Raw genomic sequence first — 19,720 nt, forward strand, 5'->3', positions numbered from 1 at the left:
TCACGGTCTGTTCTGTATATCGTTAAAATTTGAATAACTCTCTGCTTTCATTTTACTGTTTTTAAATGTTTCTATTGAGCATCTTGCAGAGCTGAAAACTAAATGTCATTGTGCTGTACAACCTGTGTTCTGCAGTGACTATAAAGGATATTCTTTTCTTTTAAACCGAAAGTAAAGACTTATGAGGAACAATATTTAAAGCTGAGCAGGAAGGCAAACGCCTCCTACCTCTGTGCTGCATGTATTTACTCTGTTTCACTGGGCAGATCGCAAGAGGAACTGACTGCTAAAGGCTGTAACTCATGCGGCAGGGTTAAAAAAAAAAAAAAGCTTCAGTCTGCAGGAACTACAGCATGGCTTTCAAAAGGAAAAAGAAGGTAGGCACTGACAACTGCTTCAATATGATTTATAGTAGACATAATTATATAGCAGAGTTTTATAATATTTAACTTTTTTTTTTTTCTTAAATCGGAACAGTGGTGATATGTGAATTAAAACAGCTTAACAACAAGATGCATCCATTTTGAATTATTTATTTTACAAAACTTACAAGAAATATTCAAATCTAACATGAAAAGCAGGGAGATAATCCACAGAGGGTTTGTCAAAGCTGTAACGTTGAGTTTTCTTCACTGGTCCTAAATATTCATCCAGAAGAGTAACTAGAAAAGAAAACACATAGTTTTAGCATTAAAGCGCTCTCGTGTTTTGACTGATGAGCCATGACTCAGCATGCGTGTGACTTTCCTGTAAATCTTTTCAATTGTTCTTGCTGGGGGGTTTTCAGCACAGAAATAAAAGTGGTGACCTACTCTGTGGTTTTGTCAGCCACAGTTACAAAAAACAAAAAAGCGCAGGGTCTTTCAGCTTAAATGATAATGCTGCACAAAACCTAGTTATATAAAACACCTGTAGTCTGATATCAGTTTGTTTCAGCTTCCATAGAGAACTATAAACACTCACCTGTCTATCACTGGACCAGTCTATATGTGATGTACCTTCCAGCTGTTTCACTCGGTCTGATGATCTTCACCACCTAGAAAAGTTGAGGAGTACAATGCTGACTTTGTCCTGTCGTCATACTGTCCTTTTACTGAGTCACTATGACATGCATGATTTTAGTGTTTGCATATAGGCAAAAGGCGAATGATATCATCTATCACATGCCCAAAATAACATCACTGTTTATTAAATAATATGCAGAGTTTACTAAAACGGGTGTCTTGTTTTCATATGCCCAACGTAAACACCTCAGTCAGTGATGTGAAGAGTTTCCTGGTTATCCTACGTGCTGTGCTAGATGGACATTAGCTATTTGCTAAATCTGGTACAGTGTATCTTCTCCCTTTTTAAGTGATTAATGCATTTTGTACATGGTCCCTGTAAGAAATAAACTAAACTAAACATGGCAAATGGTTAACTCTTGTTATAATTCTGGCAGATTTGACGCTGCACACCGGTCAGAACCACTTTAAAGGGGAACTACTGTTTTTTACAACCTGGACCTTATTTCTGGCATAAAACATGATCGTTTACTCACCCATATAACTTTTGTGTAATTTGTAGTCCTTCGGGAGATATTTATATCAGCGTATATCACTATAGTGGGAGTGACTGGGGCACCGAAACGCAGCCTCTAAATAACGCATTATCTGCGGAGAAACTTGTTCATTCCACCAATATTTTGTTATCGTACGCTAGTGTTATTCCCCGTTGAGTCCTGAGTTACCCGTTATCATCATCCGGGGTCTGTAGGTCAATCTACAGACCCCGGATGATGGTAACAGGTCTTCTGACCTGGATGATGTCATCTCTGAGCGCCGCGCGCACCCGACGGTCAGCTTGTTTACCTGTAATTTGCTTCTGCTATCAGAATCGGAAAAATATTCAAATATTGTTGCAAAAAACTAGCAGTAGCAAAGTACAGGTAAACAAGCCGACCGTCGCGGGTGCGTGCGGCGCTCAGAGATGACATCATCCAGGTCAGACTCAGTAACTCTCAACGGGGAATAGCACTAGCGTATCATAATAAAATATTGGTGAAATGAACGAGTTTCGTGGCAGATTTCGGTGCCCAAGTCACTCCCACTACATGGATATACGCTGATCTAAATATCTCCCGAAGGACTACAAATTACACAAAAGTTATATGGGTGAGTAAACAATCGTATTTTATGCCAGAAATAAGTTCCAGGTTGTAAAAAAAAAAAACCAGCCGTTTCTCTTTAAGAACCGGTCAAAATATTTATGATAAGATGGTCTTACAGCTACTTTTTTATCTTAAAAGCTTTTAGTCTGTATAAAGCACTACATAAATTACTCTTCAGGCTGTGTTACCTGTCCTCTTTTCAATCCAAAGTAACGAGCCACAGGGTCCCCGGCCTGGATCCTCGGCAACTGACTTTCCTTTAATTTACTGAAGTAAAAATGTTAAGGATAACATACACATATTTGCTCAACATAGTGTGCAAATCTCACGTAGAGTAGTTCAGTGTGCGTAAGGATACTATCTTGCCAGAAGCTCTGTCACTTCCTCTTTGGTCATGACAATGTGCTCAGGCACAAGCTGAAAGTCGACAGAGAAATGAATCAGAAACAAACATGGAGGCACAGTACGCACGCTCATTTTGACATTCAGAGTTTAATTACAGTGGACAGCGTGTTGTTTACCTCATGCTCTGTGATGTTAATAAGCAGCTCCTGTTGTAGAAACTGTTCCAGTATGTACTTTGGTGCCATGTCAACCAGAGACTGTGAGATATTTACATTAACATGTTAACATCCAAGACAGAGTAAAAGACTGTCACAGCGCATATCGTGGGAATGTACGTATGAACACTAAACCAGTGTTTACCTGTTTCGCTGAAGGCGTCATGCCCATCTGAACAACAATGATTGCTCGTGTGATGTTCTCCTCCTGCATCCTCTGACAGTACATCTTAATCGTCTTGATCCCCACCTTAGGCTCCTCTGACAGGGAAAGAAGCTGGCGTCATAAAACCACACAGCTACAGGTGTCACACAATGTCACATAAAATCAAACATTTTCCACAAAGCAGTTTAGGGTTTATGTATAAAGGTACATAGACTTACACTGATCACTGTCTAATATTGTCTAGGTCAATATTTGTGGGGTCAACAGCCCTGACACATTGAAGCACGGGCTCCACTACACTTCTGAAGGTGTGCCGTGGTGTATTCGGCACCAACATGTTAGCAGCAGAACCCGTCTGTCCAGCACATCCGACAGTAGCTTGACTGGAATGAGATCTGGGGTATTTGGAGGCCACCTTGAACTAGGTGTTGTGTTCCTCGAATCATTTTTGCTTTGAGCGAGGCCAATGCCATCAGGGAATACCGTTTCCATGAAAGGGTGCACATGGTGAATCCTGCTCCCATGGCACACACACCAGGCCATCCACATGATGTAAAAGTAAACATGATTCATCAAACCACCACTTTTCCTTGGCCCACTATTGATAGGTTTTGACCACTGCAGTCAGGGAACACCCCACAAGCGCTGAAGTCGTCTAGCAATCCCAATTTGGCTATTTTTCCTGCTTCTAAAACAAAATATGTTCAATTTCTGTCCAATGCATCTCACGCACTGACAGGTGCCATGATAACTAGATAAATAGTGTTAATCACTTCACTTGTCCGTGATCACAATGTTATGGCGGTGATTTTGACATACGGTCGGTGCATTAGCGATAAACTTACCAGGAAAGAAAACAAACATCTGGTCAGTGGGGTCGTCGTTGTGTGCTACCAGGACTGTGAGGTCTGTGCGTCTGGGACGCCCCTCACTGGGCTTGTCTCCAAACTGACTCTTGAACTCGTCCAGAGTCTGGTCCAACTCGTCCTGTGTCACCAGGTAGCCTCTATCGTGGCAGAGCTGTGGGTGAAAGCCAGAATTCACACATTATGCTGACCATAATATCAACACTGCAGGCGAGACAGACTATAGCTCTGAGGCACACTTTGAGTCTCAGTCAGTAAACTAGGGGCGCCGTATAACCCTCGTATGTGCTGCGACTGTATTATCATTGTATTCTAGTAATACAGCACTGACTTTGGGAGTGTAGTTCGTCGTATCGTTTTGAGCCGAAGACAGCCGCTTAGCCAAAGACTCAACAGAGACTAACGGTAACTGTATAAACCAATACAAACAGCTACCTCGTGTATTTACTAGGTAGTCAGAAGCTGCTTAATCCATGTAGAGGTTAGATACAAAGGAGAGTTAATATATAACCCACAATCTACCTCACACAGACGACAAATTCAACAAAATCATCATTTACACGACATTACAAAGCGGAACCGCCGTTTGAAATTAGCAACATGCTAAACGAACCATACAACAACAAAATGAAGCATCTCACGCACTTGCATGATGGTTTTGCGAATCTTCCATAGCCTGTATGTTTCCTCTTCGTCATCCATGTCGTCTCAAGTGGTTTATTTACTCTTTATTTAATCTAAAAATGGATTTTTATCTATTTTTTTATGTATCACATTTGCTGCTGCGGCCAAACAACGAGTCGCACGTTTTCGATTTCCGACACAGGCTGATGACGTAAGCTCCGTCCACAAATGTGACTGGTGAACTGTAGGCTCGTGAAGCGTTTACGACACCGGAAGTGGTGCACAGAAAGTGCTCGGCATTCAAATGATAACGTTTGAATTTTTTTTGTATCACATTTGCTACTGCGGCCAAACAACTAATCGTTGTTAGTTAACCTCGTAATAATTGTGGGGAAATAGACTATCATATGTAAGTGGAAAGGTTGCACACTAACATTCAATGTCTTTATTCTTGATTTTACTTATTTTATTTGAGGTGTTTTGAAAAGATGAAAAAAATGCCAGAAAGATGTTGTCATATCTTTCTCAGTCTAACTTGTAATGTTTCGTACCTTGCTTTCATTTAATTTTTAATAGATACTTTTTTTATTGAACATAAGTGGACTGTAAATTGTGAGAAAACTGTTGCTCTGCAGCTAGGCAACAGTATTATTGTTATGCTAAATGTTGCTAGGCAACAGTTGGCATAATAATAATACGAATTATAATTATAATAATAACTATATATATAATCACAGTCCAGTTGGTTCCTCACAGGGAGGCGTTGTATAGTCTTATGGCCTGAAGGGCAAATGACCTCCTCAACCTGTCCATGGTGGAGGACAGAGACATCAGCTCTGTCACTGAACAAGCTTCTCTTTCTTATTATTGTGTCGTGTAGAGGGTGGTGGACATTGTTCATGAAGGACTGGAGTTTGTTGCCTCTGCCACCGATGTCAGGGACTCCAGCTCTGCCCCTACCACAGCCTACTGTATGTACTTGTAATGTACTTGACAAAACATTAGGTATACTAGTGAAAACAAATATATATTAATGTAACAGTCCTGCAACAAATCTTCATGACTTTGAGTACTGCAAACAACAGCCTCTAAAATGATCTTGAATCAGCTGCTCTTTCAGTTAATTTAAACAAATAGTGGATACTATAATAGTATTTAGTACAGGACTGTTATATTACATATTTTGTCCTGTGGGGGGCAGTAATACGTCCAGTAGGCCTACCGTCAACACAACTAAAAATAAAAAAGGAGAAGAAGAAGATCCTCTACGCAGCTCTGTGCAAGCCAGGGGCGGAGTCGGTGTCAACAATGTACAGTGAATTTGTATAAATGTGGCCTTATCTATAACAAAATGAGGCCATTGTATGTTATTTTGGCTTTCGGGGCCGTGGCGAGCAGCGGAGTACTTCTCGCGATGGTACTGTACTTTGTTTTATCCACAACGGTAACGTAAACCTATACTTTGGTTGTTTGAGCCCCCCCCCCGTGATTTAATTCATGTAATAGTTATGTCTGTGGGAAGCCTTTATTGAGTTTGTTTATAAACAGAAGTTTTTTTTGCTGATTAAATCTTCATATCGATTGGAATTAGTTATTTTACAGCTTGTGCTTGTGGCAGTCTTGTGTAACAGCATATCCTCATAAACCTCTTGTCAGCATCTTTGGTTGATGCGGGTGCATGGATTTAAAGAGTAGCCCATACAGATACTTTCACTGAAGAGTTCATACATTAGTTGCACCTGCATGTTATGAGGGTATTGGGGTGTTATTAAATGTGAGGTTCCATTGGATGCAGTTTGTGAGGCCGGATGTTTCTGCAGCATCACTCCCTCCCTTGGACGCTGCTATCAGCTGATAGTGTTATCATCAGGGGAACACAGCTGCAGACCGATGCTGCAGACACTGTGACACACACTGTCGGGTTTTATAACACAATGTCCTGTCAGCACATTTTCTGTGGCAGCTGATGTTTTATTGTTTCTGAAATGAAAGTTTGTTTTATGCTACCAGCACCTGATAGAATATTCCACACGAAAACTATTATATGTTTATTTGTAATAAGCCTTCTCTGTAAATATTTGATCAATATTTGGACTGGCACTTATTTTTAACCATTTAAACAAGTCATAAAGAACAGCTACTATGCAGCCTCGTTGGAAAAAAATGCAAATTAATCCTTATAAATCTGATGAAACATGTTGCCTAATCACTTATTTTGTTGTGCAATGCTTTGCTCAGCACTTCCACTGGAGTTCAGAACACATAAATACCAGTTTAGTAATGCTCAGAACAATAACTCTCTTGTTTTTGTGGGATTATGATTAGCTGGTAGATTGAACAAATGTTTCCGGCTCTGGTACTACTTTTCATGTCGAGATGTAGGAGTTATACTGGTTTTTCATTAGGTTAATAAACACAATAGTATTGATTTTATATATTTATTCTGTCGCTCTTTGCCCTCCCCTCACCCTCCATAGCCCACTTTTCTTAAGTTGTGAAATGTGGACTGCAGTACGTGTGCATTTATGATGTTTTTAGCCATCAGCAGAGAGGGACCAATCAGAAAATCACAGCATATCAGTTCTGTTAATGATCGCCTTATCCCCTTATATGAGAGAGGGACGTGTGTGCTCTCAGTAACAGGGTTGAGGTTCAGCAGTGAGGTTGTAGCTGAAGCCACTAAGGGGTTTTGAGATCTGATAGGGCTTTTTTGAAGGGCAGTCATGCGCCTGATAGGGTGCACAGTCCTCTTCTCTGTCCTGCTGCAGGCTATGGTGAGAAAAAATGAGATTAGGACTGAAACACTGCTTTATGTTGCAGCATCAGCATTTATTTTTTTTGCTGTTTCTGTCTCCACTGTCCTCATATTTATTATGCAATAGTTTTCGGATTACTGGATATCAGCAGGAATGTATCACTTGCCACGTAATATAGTGTCAGTGCTGGCGTGTTCGTATTCATTGCATTTTGGATGTAAGCTCCCGTTGCTCAACAAGTTTTCTTACTTCTCTTTTCCTGAACAGTCTACCCCGACAGAGGACTGGCAGAGGGCCACATCCATTTATGAATTCTCAGCAGTTGATATTGATGGCAATTTAGTCTCCCTGGAAAAATACAGGTAAGTTTAGTTGCCTGTATTTTACAGAGACATGGTTTGTTCCCTAATGTTGCCACAGCAACGGCTTACAATTACTGTGTGTGTTCATGTGTCTCTTTGTATTTTCAGGGGGAATCTCGTCATCATCACCAACGTTGCCTCTAAATGAGGTAAAACCCCAGTGAACTACGCTCAGTTTGCCGATATGCACGCTCGGTACGCTGAGAGAGGTTTGCGCATCCTTGCCTTCCCTTCAAACCAGTTTGGGAACCAGGTAAATAACACAAGTGTTTTATTAAACTACTACTGCTACTCTTAGATTGTGTTGTTATCTATGCACGATGGTGCTATACTGTGACCTGAAAAAAAACATCATATCAATGTTAATGTTAATATTAAATAACAAGATGTATTGTAGCCTTTACAATACACCCATCAGCCACAACTTCAAAACCACTTGCCTAAAGTTGAGTAGGTCTTCCCTGCCTTTGGGTCTGAGGGCATTGCCCTGCTGTCGTCAGAGAGTGTTGTTGCTATGTGGTGGGGGCAGCAACTACGTTTAGGTCGATGGTACATGTCTAAGTAACGATCCGCATGAATGCAGGACAAAAGGATTCCCAGCAGGTTATTGCATTGTATCAAGATGATCGATGATATTCACTTCACGCTTCCTTAGTATAATATTGTGACTGACGTTGTAGTTTTATGTATCTCAGAGAGAAAATAACATCATAATGTTGTGAATTAAGAACACTTCACTTGTATTTTATTAAGTTTTTATCATTTCTCACTTGCTTTATTTTGTAGGAGCCAGGCAATGAAACTCAGATCAAACAGTTTGCCCAGGCCCAAAACGCTCAGTTTGACATGTTCAGTAAGATCGATGTGAACGGGGCCAACGCTCATCCTCTCTGGAAATGGCTGAAGGAGCAACCCAACGGGAGGGGCTTATTTGGAAAGTGAGTGGCGATTGAAATCTGGGTCAAAGAGCTGGCACAAACGCTTGTTTGCCGGTTGTAGTTATGAAAAAGCTGAAAATCAGCTTTAGATCACTTATCTAAAACTTTATTCTCATGACTGATGACTGAGTGAGCTCGAGCAATTCCTTTCTAAAATATATCTTTTGTTCTCATTCCTGCAGTAGCATCAAGTGGAACTTCACAAAGGTAAATATTTATCGAGTTATTTTAGATATTCTATAAGAATTTAATCAAAAATAATGTATAACAAACTCAGACCATAGAGTGCGTAGAAGGTAAAATCGAGAAACAATTTATTATATAATTTCATGTTCAGTGTATTTCAGTTTTCTCTTTTTCTGTCTCTCTCAAGTTTTTGATCAATAGGGAGGGGCAGGTGGTGAAGAGATATGGACCCCTGGATGATCCAAGTGTACGTACAACTCCTTAGTCACTAACCAACCTTTGGATAGTCTCTCCTACATTAATCTGTGTGATGATCTGCCTGACACCATGAAGACCTCTACTGTACTTTACGACTGACGACGTATATTTATTTGTTGCCAAACTGTTCATAGTTCAACATCAACTAAAGTCACAACTCAGAGAGCATTTATTTATTTTTTTGTGAAATCCTTCTTGTTAATGCTTGGTGATCATTCATTAACAGTGCAATGTTTATGTTATCTGTGACTGTCAAGATAATACACAGTGTTGTCTAGACTGTTGCCAACTTGATGCTTTCTCTTGCAGGTGGTGGAGAAGGATCTTCCCCGTTACCTTTAAACTCCCTATGGATAATTCATACCTCCCTCACTGAACCTCCATCCATTTTCTTTCTTTCCGTTACTCATTCCCATCCTTTCTCTGCCATTCCAAGCACCGGTGGATATATTTTGGGTCCACCCCAGACCAGTGACGGTCTGTTCAAAAACCCGCGTGGCGGACAGGGCAGACCTGATGAAAACGGCGTGCAAACCTGCTGGGGGGGATTACCTTGTTTTATATGCTTCTGGTGCTCTGCTGTGAAGGAGAAAGGATCCCTTAACACACATTTAACTTGACATGTTGTATGTTTTCAAAATAAAATGTACTAAGGTTTTGTTCAAATGACATGTTGCATTTGTTGTGTGTCACTCACACATTTTTTTCAAGTGTAAATATTGGTATTGTAGAATAGATGTTTTGTCCTGAGTTGTTCGAGTGCACAGTGATTCAGGTTAATAGGGACGTCTGCGAAAAAGTGTAAGCATGCGTGAGAACTAGTGTGCAGTAGTGGTGAAAATGCCCACACACAAAAGCAGTTTAGAAATGACTCAACAAAAAAAACAATATATATATATATATATATATATATATATATATATATATATATATATATAAAACAACACAAGGTGTTGACCTAGCCTCCAAATTCACTAGATTAAGTATCTGTGGGATCTGTGGTATCTGTGACAAGCCTAATCCACAGAGACCCCTCCCCTCAACCCACAGGACTCAAAGGTCTCCACTAACAACACTCCACAGGACACCCTCAGAAGGCCCATGTCCATTCTCTGATGAGCCACAACTGTTTTGGAGGCACAAGGGAGACCTACACATCATTAGGAAGGTGGTCATAATGTTATGCCTGATCGTTGTACAGTATGCATACTCATACAAGGAATTTGTTCTATATCTGACCAGCAGTGGGCAGGCTTTCACCCAGGGTGCAGTTTTGGGGGTTTTGGTTCTCGCTCAAGGGATGGAAACTAGCTCAGGGTTGTCTCTGTTATTAATATTTTATCTCTTATTTTTTTGGAGAGTTTCCAGACCACTGACAACTATTTAGATTAATAAGGGTCGAAAAGAAAAATCACAGACAATTTATAGAAATATCACCTGTGATGAGAAGTTACAATCAAAACACAAATAAAATTGCCACATTTTAGATAAAATGACAGTATTTGAACCACAAATATAGTAAAACATGTAACAGGAACAAGTCGATTCATCACAAGACATAAAAGCCATAAACATGCACTGCAACTAGTCACGGCCCATCGATCCCGAGCCGGCTCGTTAAGCCGCTGACTGCAGTTCCCCGGGTCCTCTGCAGAGGGCGCCACGGAGTCCATCAGCACAAAAGCGGGGAGCAGCGGCAAGTGCGGTGCAGTCGACCTAGGAGGAACGGAGAGGAGCGGACTCTGCTGCCGTCGTGAGGAAACACCGCACAGATGAAGGGACCGTCACGGATAACTAACACACATTCATCCCTCTGAATATCGCTAAATACCAAAACGACAGCTTCTGACTTCATCTGAGCGGGATCGCGCCGTCGCCGTGGGTCTTTCATTTGCCTGTTTTTTCCTCCGGGAGGCTGAATGGAAGCAGCAGCCGAGGGAGCGGTCGGGCTGTCGGAGGCCAGGGAAGGGAGCCCTCTATCCATGGCCGCAGCATCCGATGATGCGGACACGGTCGTGGGAGTTAGCTACGGGATGGACGCCGCAGACATGGGTACTTTTCCACTTATCCAATAAGTCTTTTATTTACTGCTTATTTCACTGTCCCTCCACCCACCTCCTCCACCCGTGTCTCTGCTGCTGCTGACCACAAAGTCCCGACTCATCTTTGCTAGCAAGGAACCGTTAAGCTAGGCTAGTAGCTAACTAAGATGAGTGGATGAAGGGGGCAGGTGGAGGTAGGTACTATACATACTGTACTCCATACTGAGTAATACATTTGTATATGTGCAGTACTGGCCAGTAAGAAAGACACTACAAAAGACCTAGATAGATGTGCATCATGACATGATATGTGGCTCATAATAAAGCTGTTAACATTTTTAATTGGCTCGCATAAACAGCCTTGGGTGTAGCTGTCACAACCGAGTAGTTAAACACGCTCCCACAGTTTGTAATATATTTTATTTAAATTAAAAAAAACACATATTGGTACATACATGTCTTGTCATAGTGGAAAAAAAAGGCACAGCTGTCTCTAATAACACTAACATGGCTGTGTTGTGTTCAAGTGTCTCCTATAAGCTGTGACAGTTGCCTAGCATGAACAACAAGCTAAATGTATTTCAGACAAATTTTATTATATTATTTACTGTCTTCTGTGAAATAAAGATCTATCTGCAGTGCATTTAAAGACCACTATTTGGGTAGATACCGTTTTATTCTTTATAGTAACCTTGGTTTATGCACTCAGTCGCCAGTTTATTAGGTACATTAGTGAAAACAATTGTATTCTATTATAGCAATTAATCTGCACTAAATCTAAGCTTAATGACAATTACAATTTTCAGTTTATGTCAAAGTGTCAGAAAGGTGGTTGTCCAACTGTGTGGTCATTTCGGAGGATGTATTTTGTGGTGCTGTTAAACTGGTTTGAATTAAGCACTAAAGTGTTTCTGTTATTTAGCCGAGCCCACCGATTACAAGGGAGTTGTTGAAATAATAGAAACATGTGTCAGTACAACACGATTCAATTCAACAGTACTACAAACCACAACCTCTGAAATGAAAACACACTTGAATCAACGGCTACAACGCCATGCCTTAAGACTTAGTGCACGACTGAAATAGCAGAATGCATTAATGTTTGCTGGTGTACCTAATGAACTGGCAGTTGAGTGAATATGATTTGTCATAGTGGAAAAAAAGCACAGCTGTCCCTAATAACACTAACATGGCTCTGTTCTGTTCAAGTGTCCCAATAAGCTGTGACAGTTACCAAACATGAACAACAGCAGCACCAAGAATCTAAAGAAGCTTTGTTTTTTTCATTTACACCTCTATTTGTCACAAGCCAGTCAATAGTAACTAAACACTTCCTGTATCTTTGCTAAAATCAAATTTAAAGAAGACTTGTGTCAAGATTCTTGTTCATATTATATGTTTATGCTAAAAAAATTGCCCAACGTATGCTTTTCAGATCTTTCAGGCTCTCTAGTTTAAGTAATTTGAGAGACAATTTGAAAGGTTTCTTGGTCGCTTCGGTACGGTTGGGTTTCTTGGTCCAAGCTGTGCATCTAAATTGTAGCTGAAGGTGCTGCTTCACTTGTTAAACCAGTCGCAACTGATCATCACACCACATCAAAACCTCACGAGAAGGCATTCTCACGTTGGCCTAAAGACTGAAGTGTGAAGCTAATAGTGGCAGCCACTGTTAAAATTAGGCCTGTTTGTGAACAGTGAAAGCTAGCTGCCATTGTATTAAAGCAGAATTACTCTGCTCTACATTTTTATGAGTTGCATGCTTAACTGTTTGTGACAGGCTGCTTTAGTTGTGTGCGTAACTATGAGGGCATTATGATAAACTGTTTCTAAGGTTATGGACCAGTCAAATTTAATTTAACTGTTGTAAATTACCAAAGCAGATAGAGAAGCATATGTAAAAGCAAACTTTCCCATATGTCTGTTTTCTTTGTGTTGCCGAAATTAGTCTGCACAAGGCGTTTGTTGTCTGTCGCAATTTCTTGTGGGATTTGATGTGACAGCAGGTCCTCTGTGAGGCGTGTTTACACTGGTGTGATGAACACGATGCTTTCTTCTTGAACTGGAGAAGAACTGCCAATTAGAGGTCTTACAGTAGAGGCAAACCTTTAGTTGACAACACCTGCACGATTGTGTTTGTTCAGGATTAGTTGAAACAGCGTGAGAACATCAGGCTCGCCTTTAATTTGTCATTCTAAAGAAGTTTTTTGATTACAGTTGTGTTATCAAGCTGACATCGAGGATATTTGCAACCACAGACCTGTGTGTAATATCGGTCCTTGAGTTGGAAAGCAACATCAGCGTAGAGTCGTGTGCTGCTGTGTAAATAATGTTACGTAACCTAGCTAAGTGAGGACTTTAAAGCGTACTAATGGATGTGCACACGCGTGTAAATTTAACACGTGGCTGCCTTTAGATGTGTGTTCAGCTTTTGAGTCTCATTCACTGGCCTCATTTACTGTGCATCACAGTCTTCATTGTTCCAGGTGAGAGAGGTGCTGACTTTGACCCGAGCTCAGTGCTTCCACACAGAACAGGCTCGTGAATCAAAGGGACTGTCTGGCGAGGGTTATTAGTCGAGATTAGCTCTATCACAGAGGGGAAATGGAAGCCAGGTGTCTTTGGCTGCACGTGCTTTTTTTTTCTAGCATGCTTATAGGGTGATTTCACGAGTGTTTGCCTGCTCAGTCAGTGCCTTTTTTAATGTAGAATGGAAAACACAAGTCTTGTGCAGACGAATGGTGTTAAGCAGATACATTATTGAGCCATGATCTTCTGACAAAATACAGTGTTTGATGTGATTTCTATGTAATTTCATTGGATAGAGGAGAAAGACTGCTGACTGCAGCATCATTACATACAAACAGATATGAAAGATATTTAACTTATAATAATATAAATATATAATGCTACGTAAAACAAAATACAGTAGTGGCAGCAATGACCACAGTCCAGATGTTTCCTCACAGGGAGGCGTTGTATAGTCTTATGGCCTGAGGGACAAACAACCTCCTCAACAGGACAGAGTAGGACAGAGACACCAGTTTGTCACTGAACGAGCTTCTCTGCCTGAGTATGATGTCGTGTAGAGGGTGGTGGACATTGTCCACGATGGACCGGAGTTTGTTCAAGGTCCTTGAGTCTGCCACCGACGTCAGGGCCCCCAGCTCTGCCCCTACCACTGAGCCCGTCTTCTGTATCAGCTTGTCCATCCGCGAGGTGCCCTTCTTCTTAGTGCTGCCTCCCCGGCACACCACAGCGTAGAAGGGGGCACTGGCAACGATAGTCTGGCAGGACGTGTCCAGCAGCTGTTAAACGACATTAAAACCTACATTTCCGACTTTATTTTTGTACCTCTGATAGAGTTGCGTGTGTCCTCCCGTGATCCAAATCATTCATAGGTTAAGCTAGTTTGTCTAATGAGCTCCGCAGCAGGGAGGGGTATGTGAGGATCACACTGTAACAACCATGTAGCATCTGCCAGTGAAGGATCTTAAAGGGGAGGTCCTTTAAAGGCAGCTCAGCTGAAAAGTGTCATAATATCTGATGGCAGCGTTATGAGAGGGAAGTTATTTCACTGCTTTTTCTCGTAGGGCTACACTCTACTCCAATAATAGTTAACACGTCAATAAAAATGAATGAAAATGTGAACTGCGAACATTCGGGGATGGTTCTCCTTGGCTCCTGAGGATGGTAAATGTTCACGTGTGAAACAGTCAAAATGAGCATTTGGTTTACGTCAGATCCTGCGTATGTGTAATTGCAGGATGTTGTGCAGCTCAGCAGTGTGAATATAATGTGTCACAGCTGGCTTTTAAATAGCTGTATTAGTCCCATTCAGAGCTTCTCATCATCAGGCAGTCTTAATTTGTCCCTATAGTTCACCGTCACGACAGCATTAATCTCGCTTTGCCTTCTTCACACACTCAGCTCCTCTTACTTTTACCATGGATTTCCTTTCCTTTCCTTTCCTTTCCTTTCTCACTCCTGAGTGAGCCTCATCTATCTCCACCTATGTGAGTGATTCCCTCGGTTCAGCTGCTCATTTGTCAACCTCCGTCAGTCGTCCTCGCTCCCCGTTTTTTTCTGTTCTCCACTTTATGCATTGCCTGTCAGAACTGCTGACGGAAGCACAAAGGTTGGCTTTCCTCCTGTGTATCTTGGAACCATCCATCTGCTTCTTCCTTCTTCCTTCGGCAGAGTCTCCCTCTGCCCTCTCCTTCTCCCTCTGTGGCTGTACCTGCCAGGATCGGTTTGTATCCTGATCCTGGCCTTTTCGAGGGGCAGTGTGTTTTGGGTCTTTTTGACCCACTGCCAAGTTATTTGATGTCACATTATTTTACGTAGACAGTGACGCAGTTCTGTTACAGCTTACATGGTGCTGATTGCGTCTGCAAGTGGGGGATGTACTACTAGTAGCTATTTTTAATAGGAGTATTGCGGCTGTCAGTCCTTGTGCTTGGCTGTGGTTTTTAATTTTCAGAGCAATACCTGCTGGATGGATGACTGAGCAGACGAGAAAGGAGAAAAGAGGGCAGAGTTATAGAAAACTGGCTGTATTTTTTTATGCTGTGGAGACTTTGCAGCTATAATGAAGCTCTGGCTCAGTGTCACGCTTACATGGCTGCGGTGTTATACTGCACCGGCTTCCCTCAGAGGGGAACGAAGGCAAAGACCTGCTGTTTTCAATTAAGAGAGTCACCGCGCCCACTGTGCAGGCTGTTATTAATTCATAAGCAGCACCTGGAGCACGAGCTCAGTCAGTCAAGAGCACGGAGAGCTGTCGAACTGATCTGAACCACCCACGCAGAATTAGAAGCGATTATTTTCGTGCAAGAAAGCATTTGAGTGGTGTCTGTGGGTACTTCAGTTGTACGTGTTTTTTGTTAAAGTGCTTGTGTGCAAGTCATTTGGAAGACCTGCGCAGTTTTTACTCAGTGTCTCAACCAGTCGAAGCTTAGCTAACAGCCAGGGAAACTGTTCAGACAGCTGATTTAAATTACTAACCACTGTTAGACAGTTGTCCTCATTTTAATCAACTTTAACACGTATCTTTTTAACTAGTTTAAACACTCAGCCTTCTGTTCTTCTTTCTACAACACCTCACAATAACATGTATTCAGATTAGAGGTGAAATGGTTAGATTAAAGTGTAACTCTTTGTTTTCAAGGAGAGTGTTTATCAGAGATTCTTACAGCAAGGAAATGGTAAAAAAAAAAAAAAAAAAGTCTGGAGAAAAATGGGATACAACAGGTTCCATATAACCATATAAGGTTTCAGTTCAGACTTGAACTTATTGGTCTTTAAAAACAAGCCATTTCAGGACATCCCCTAGCATTTCCAGGAAATAGAAATAGCACCATAATTGGCTTTCTTGGTCAAATGAACAATCAGTCAGAAATGATTTGCCGTCTGAGTCTCATCAAAGCGAATGGCATGCAGAGCCTTACAGCGTGGAAGAAAGATGCAAGGTTACTGTAAAGTCTGAGCAGAATATAATCATTCATTAAACACAGTCTAACCCTAGTTTTAGCCAAGGTGACTGCGATGTCACCGTTGCCTGGGTCAGAAAGTTGGACTTGAACACACAGCAAAGACTGTACGGGACACACTAGAAAAAGTAGGTCCACAGACAGATACGTGCTCACTGATGGTGCGTCACGACATTAAAACCCTGCTGCAGGAATACAGGAGTTTTTATCTCCCACACAATTTATCTCCCCTATTGATACCTCCAGGCAACTGGCAGAAAAATCCAGTCTGGACCATCCTCTTGTCTGGTAATATGAGGCTTTACAGATTCTCCACTCGCAGATTCAGCTGGGTCTCCCCTAATTCATATCAAACATATTTGTATTTAGGATTTAAAATCTAGTTAATTGATAGTTGATCAGTACTTTCACAATAACCTGTGAGTCTACAAGGACAAGGGCCTTGACGGTGTTGTCAACAAGAATGCCTAAATCACTTAATATCACGTACTTTGTTGCTCTGATTGGTTGTAGGACTATCCATTTGCATGTAGAGCTTTTTTGTTCTCTATCGATTGAAATAGACCGATAATGAAATTCAAATGACGTGTTACGAGGCTCATATTCTGATAACATTTGGGTCTGCCTACGTCGGCTAGTGAGGCTAGCATACATCTGCTGACCAGTAATAAATTTTACAAGATCTCAACATTAGTTCTCGCTGAAGAGTAGGCCATATTTTCTGTTAACCAAAGTATAGAACTGGTTAATAGAAAATATGGCAACTGCAGGAGGATAAGTACAAACTATCGTTAATGACTATATGAGGAACAACAATGAGAAGAGATGTGGTGAGTGTGGTTTATTATCTGATTTACCAAAGCACAGAAAATTATCTGAAAAAGGTCAGGTATGCAGAGAGGAAACGTGATGGAGAAACAGTTTGTTCCAGTTTATTCCACTTTCCTATTAATAAGAAATAATGTGTAAGGATTTAAGACATTTAAAATTAGGCAAATGATTTTGCTATCATTTAATGCTTCATCACATATTACATTGCTGTTGCTATTTAATAGCTTTCTGTTTCAGCATATTTTAATAGCTTTTTTCTGAGATTGTTGACTGAGTGGAGGTTCAACCATATAATTGTGTTTTAATATATTTTAATATGCTTAACTTAATTGCAATTTTCCTCTGCTCTTGAGTCTGTAATCCAGCCCTCTCTCTGTGTCACAGAAATAAGGTAGTGCTGTGACTCGACAGAAAAATCCCATCAATTTGTAATTATTACTTTCCTTGCAATGCAGAAAAAAACAATACTTTCCTTCACTCCTCTCCAGGTTCTCCTCCTGTTTCCATTGTGTTTCCACAATCTGTGGGCAGCCTGGAGAAAAGGATTTATTTTCTGTACAGTTTGGCGCTAGATAAGCAACTGTGGGCTGCGTTATTGGCTGCATTGTATTTTATTAAAAGGCCAAGGCTGCTGCTGTTTCTCTCTCAGTTTTTCTTTAAGCATTCATCTTTACCTACAGCAGCTGTGGAGATGATCTCTCCACGTGTGGTGCAGTCTCACACTGAGCATAAGAGACAGAGCTTAGCTAGAAAGGTAAAGAATAGAGTGCAAAACAACATAGTGGCGCCAGTGGTGTGTGCAATAATTGCCAGTTGTGCTGGATCATCTGTACTCTGTGTTGTTATTTAGATGGCACCCTGTAGAGGTGGTCTGAGTTGTGGCTGATGTCTGCTACAAAAAAAAAAAAGGGCAAGCCAGGTTATATGCAGTTCAACACAGCATTTAGATTTAACTATGAGACAACTGTGTGACCAGCAGATGTGCAGGAAAAACAGCTTGCTCTTATCTGTTGTCATATATCACATTCAGAAGAGACGCAAGAGTTTTATATGAAGCCTGGGTTTCAGCTCTGCACTCAGCCAAGATGCTGAGTCTGCTGCTGTCTGTGTAGATTCTTCTGTGCAGGTATGATACGACAGGAGCGACAGTGAGCTGAGCTGTTGTGCAACTCTGTTCCTTCTGTAGTTAGAGCAGATTACCCTATACTGAGTCACCATCACCGCTGCTGAAGGTGCTGCTCTCAGCAGTAACACAGCAGCATAGGAGCCAGGCTGATCACCACCTAGTTTGTTTCTGTTATGTATTACTATTACCTCTCCTCTCCTCTCTTCTCCTCTGTCCGTAAAAGGACCTCTTTCTACTGCCTCACAGCTTCCATCGTATTTCAAAGATCAGCAAGGATCACCGAGTTCAGTTCTGATCTGGGAGCTCAGTAATGAAAATATACTGAAATTGCATAAGAGTATGAACACAGAGTGTGTGTGTCATTTTGCCGGAAGGAATGAGCTGCTTTTAGATTTGCCCAGAGACCAGGGGGCTGTAACCCTGTCTGTTTCTCCAGGAGTAGCTCAACCTCCCTGCGGGACTACTGAACCTGTCAGTCCAATAGTATAAAAACGTTTAAAACATGACCCCATGTGAATACAGAATAAAATATCAATTGAACTCATCTACATAGAAATGCTAATACTACAACTTTGTGTTTGGACTGACTCAGTCCACATATTGACTCACACTGTGGTAAGCGTCAGATTCTCACTAACACGCAAGGAGACGTCTGCATAGCTGAGTGTTTTATTGAATTTTTGTGGTGTAAGTGTGTGTGTGTGATACTATGATTCGTTTGAAAACCTGCCGCTAACGCTTGACTCGGCTTTGTAGCTACCGTACATTACCCTTTAATACACACACCCTTCTCTTGCATCCCCTCACCTTGAATTTCCATTTCAAAGTTCACTGAGCTTTCAGGCCTCTCCAAGGAGAAATTACACTTTCATACCCACCTGTTCTATTAGTTCAATCCGCGGTATGAAATTAAGATTTAACTGTCGTTGGCTCTTCTAAAAGGAGCAGAGTTTCAGACTGGAGCCAGTCATTAGAGCCCCTTCCCTTAGTCACTTTGAAGGTTTAATTTTTTATGGACGGCTATGTAGAGTTTTGGCAGACGTGGCGTTTTATTGATGTTTCTCTTCTGAATAATTATTTTGTTATAGAAATTTAATTGCTCATGTAAAAGAAATACAACCAGTCTTTCAGTAATCAGTCTTTGTGATGTGTTAGCAGAGACTGACTTTTATGATTAATCACACCAAAACAGAAACCCAGAAAAAGAGACAGACGGTCTCTTAGCTTCCACCTGTCCCTGCATTAGTGCCATCTTATCCCAATAATCCAGACAGTTAGTCTCGTAGCCTGGAGAGAAGACAGGATTGGGATTATGGATAGTAAAGCAATAGTGACCATGGTCTGGATGGCATTTAGGCTGCTATCTG

The 19,720-nt window shown here is 41.3% G+C and overlaps 3 protein-coding genes across 10 annotated transcripts in view; 2 read left to right on the forward strand and 1 right to left on the reverse strand.

Annotated features, from left to right (window-relative positions):
* Window positions 1–519: 519 nt before the first annotated feature.
* On the reverse strand, window positions 520–4,562 carry polr2eb (RNA polymerase II, I and III subunit E, b). The gene is made up of 8 exons (XM_084548869.1): window positions 4,387–4,562; window positions 3,721–3,895; window positions 2,855–2,970; window positions 2,671–2,751; window positions 2,508–2,566; window positions 2,338–2,416; window positions 964–1,036; window positions 520–662 (listed from the first exon to the last, which is right to left on the reverse strand). Exons 1-7 carry the CDS (start codon window positions 4,441–4,443, stop codon window positions 971–973), a joined length of 633 nt encoding a protein of 210 aa, XP_084404995.1. The 5' UTR covers window positions 4,444–4,562; the 3' UTR covers window positions 520–662; window positions 964–970.
* Window positions 4,563–5,625: 1,063 nt separating this feature from the next.
* Window positions 5,626–9,534, forward strand: gpx4a (glutathione peroxidase 4a). 3 transcript variants are annotated; one of them, XM_084549166.1, is made up of 7 exons: window positions 5,626–5,782; window positions 7,389–7,483; window positions 7,592–7,736; window positions 8,270–8,421; window positions 8,604–8,628; window positions 8,795–8,854; window positions 9,175–9,534. In XM_084549166.1, the coding sequence occupies exons 1-7, from the start codon at window positions 5,717–5,719 to the stop codon at window positions 9,205–9,207; spliced, it is 576 nt and encodes a 191-aa protein (XP_084405292.1). In that variant the 5' UTR covers window positions 5,626–5,716; the 3' UTR covers window positions 9,208–9,534. The 3 variants fall into 3 exon arrangements, with proteins under 3 accessions (XP_084405292.1, XP_084405291.1, XP_084405293.1); XM_084549165.1 differs by having other exon boundaries at window positions 5,635–5,809; XM_084549167.1 differs by lacking the exon at window positions 5,626–5,782 and adding an exon at window positions 6,443–7,139.
* A 1,059-nt stretch (window positions 9,535–10,593) lies between these two features.
* The window catches only part of pip5k1ca (phosphatidylinositol-4-phosphate 5-kinase, type I, gamma a), a 47,097-nt gene continuing 37,970 nt past the window's right edge, over window positions 10,594–19,720 (forward strand). For all 6 annotated transcript variants that reach the window (XM_084548680.1, XM_084548677.1, XM_084548678.1 and 3 more), the window contains exon 1: window positions 10,594–10,917. In XM_084548680.1, coding sequence (XP_084404806.1) covers window positions 10,785–10,917 — 133 coding nt within the window. In that variant the 5' untranslated portion in view covers window positions 10,594–10,784. The remainder of the gene's footprint in view (window positions 10,918–19,720) is intronic.

This window comes from Chelon labrosus (assembly GCF_963514085.1).
Source record: "Chelon labrosus genome assembly, chromosome: 7".
In the NCBI taxonomy this organism is placed as follows: Eukaryota; Metazoa; Chordata; class Actinopteri; order Mugiliformes; family Mugilidae; genus Chelon; species Chelon labrosus.

Coding starts and splice junctions, on each gene's coding strand:
- polr2eb (XM_084548869.1), bottom strand. CDS start 4,443: ATGGATGACGAAGAGGAAACATACAGGCTATGGAAGATTCGCAAAACC. Junction 2,752..2,854: donor TGACGCCTTCAGCGAAACAG/GTAAACACTGGT, acceptor AATATCTCACAG/TCTCTGGTTGACATGGCACC. Junction 1,037..2,337: donor TTGGATTGAAAAGAGGACAG/GTAACACAGCCT, acceptor CAACTTTTCTAG/GTGGTGAAGATCATCAGACC.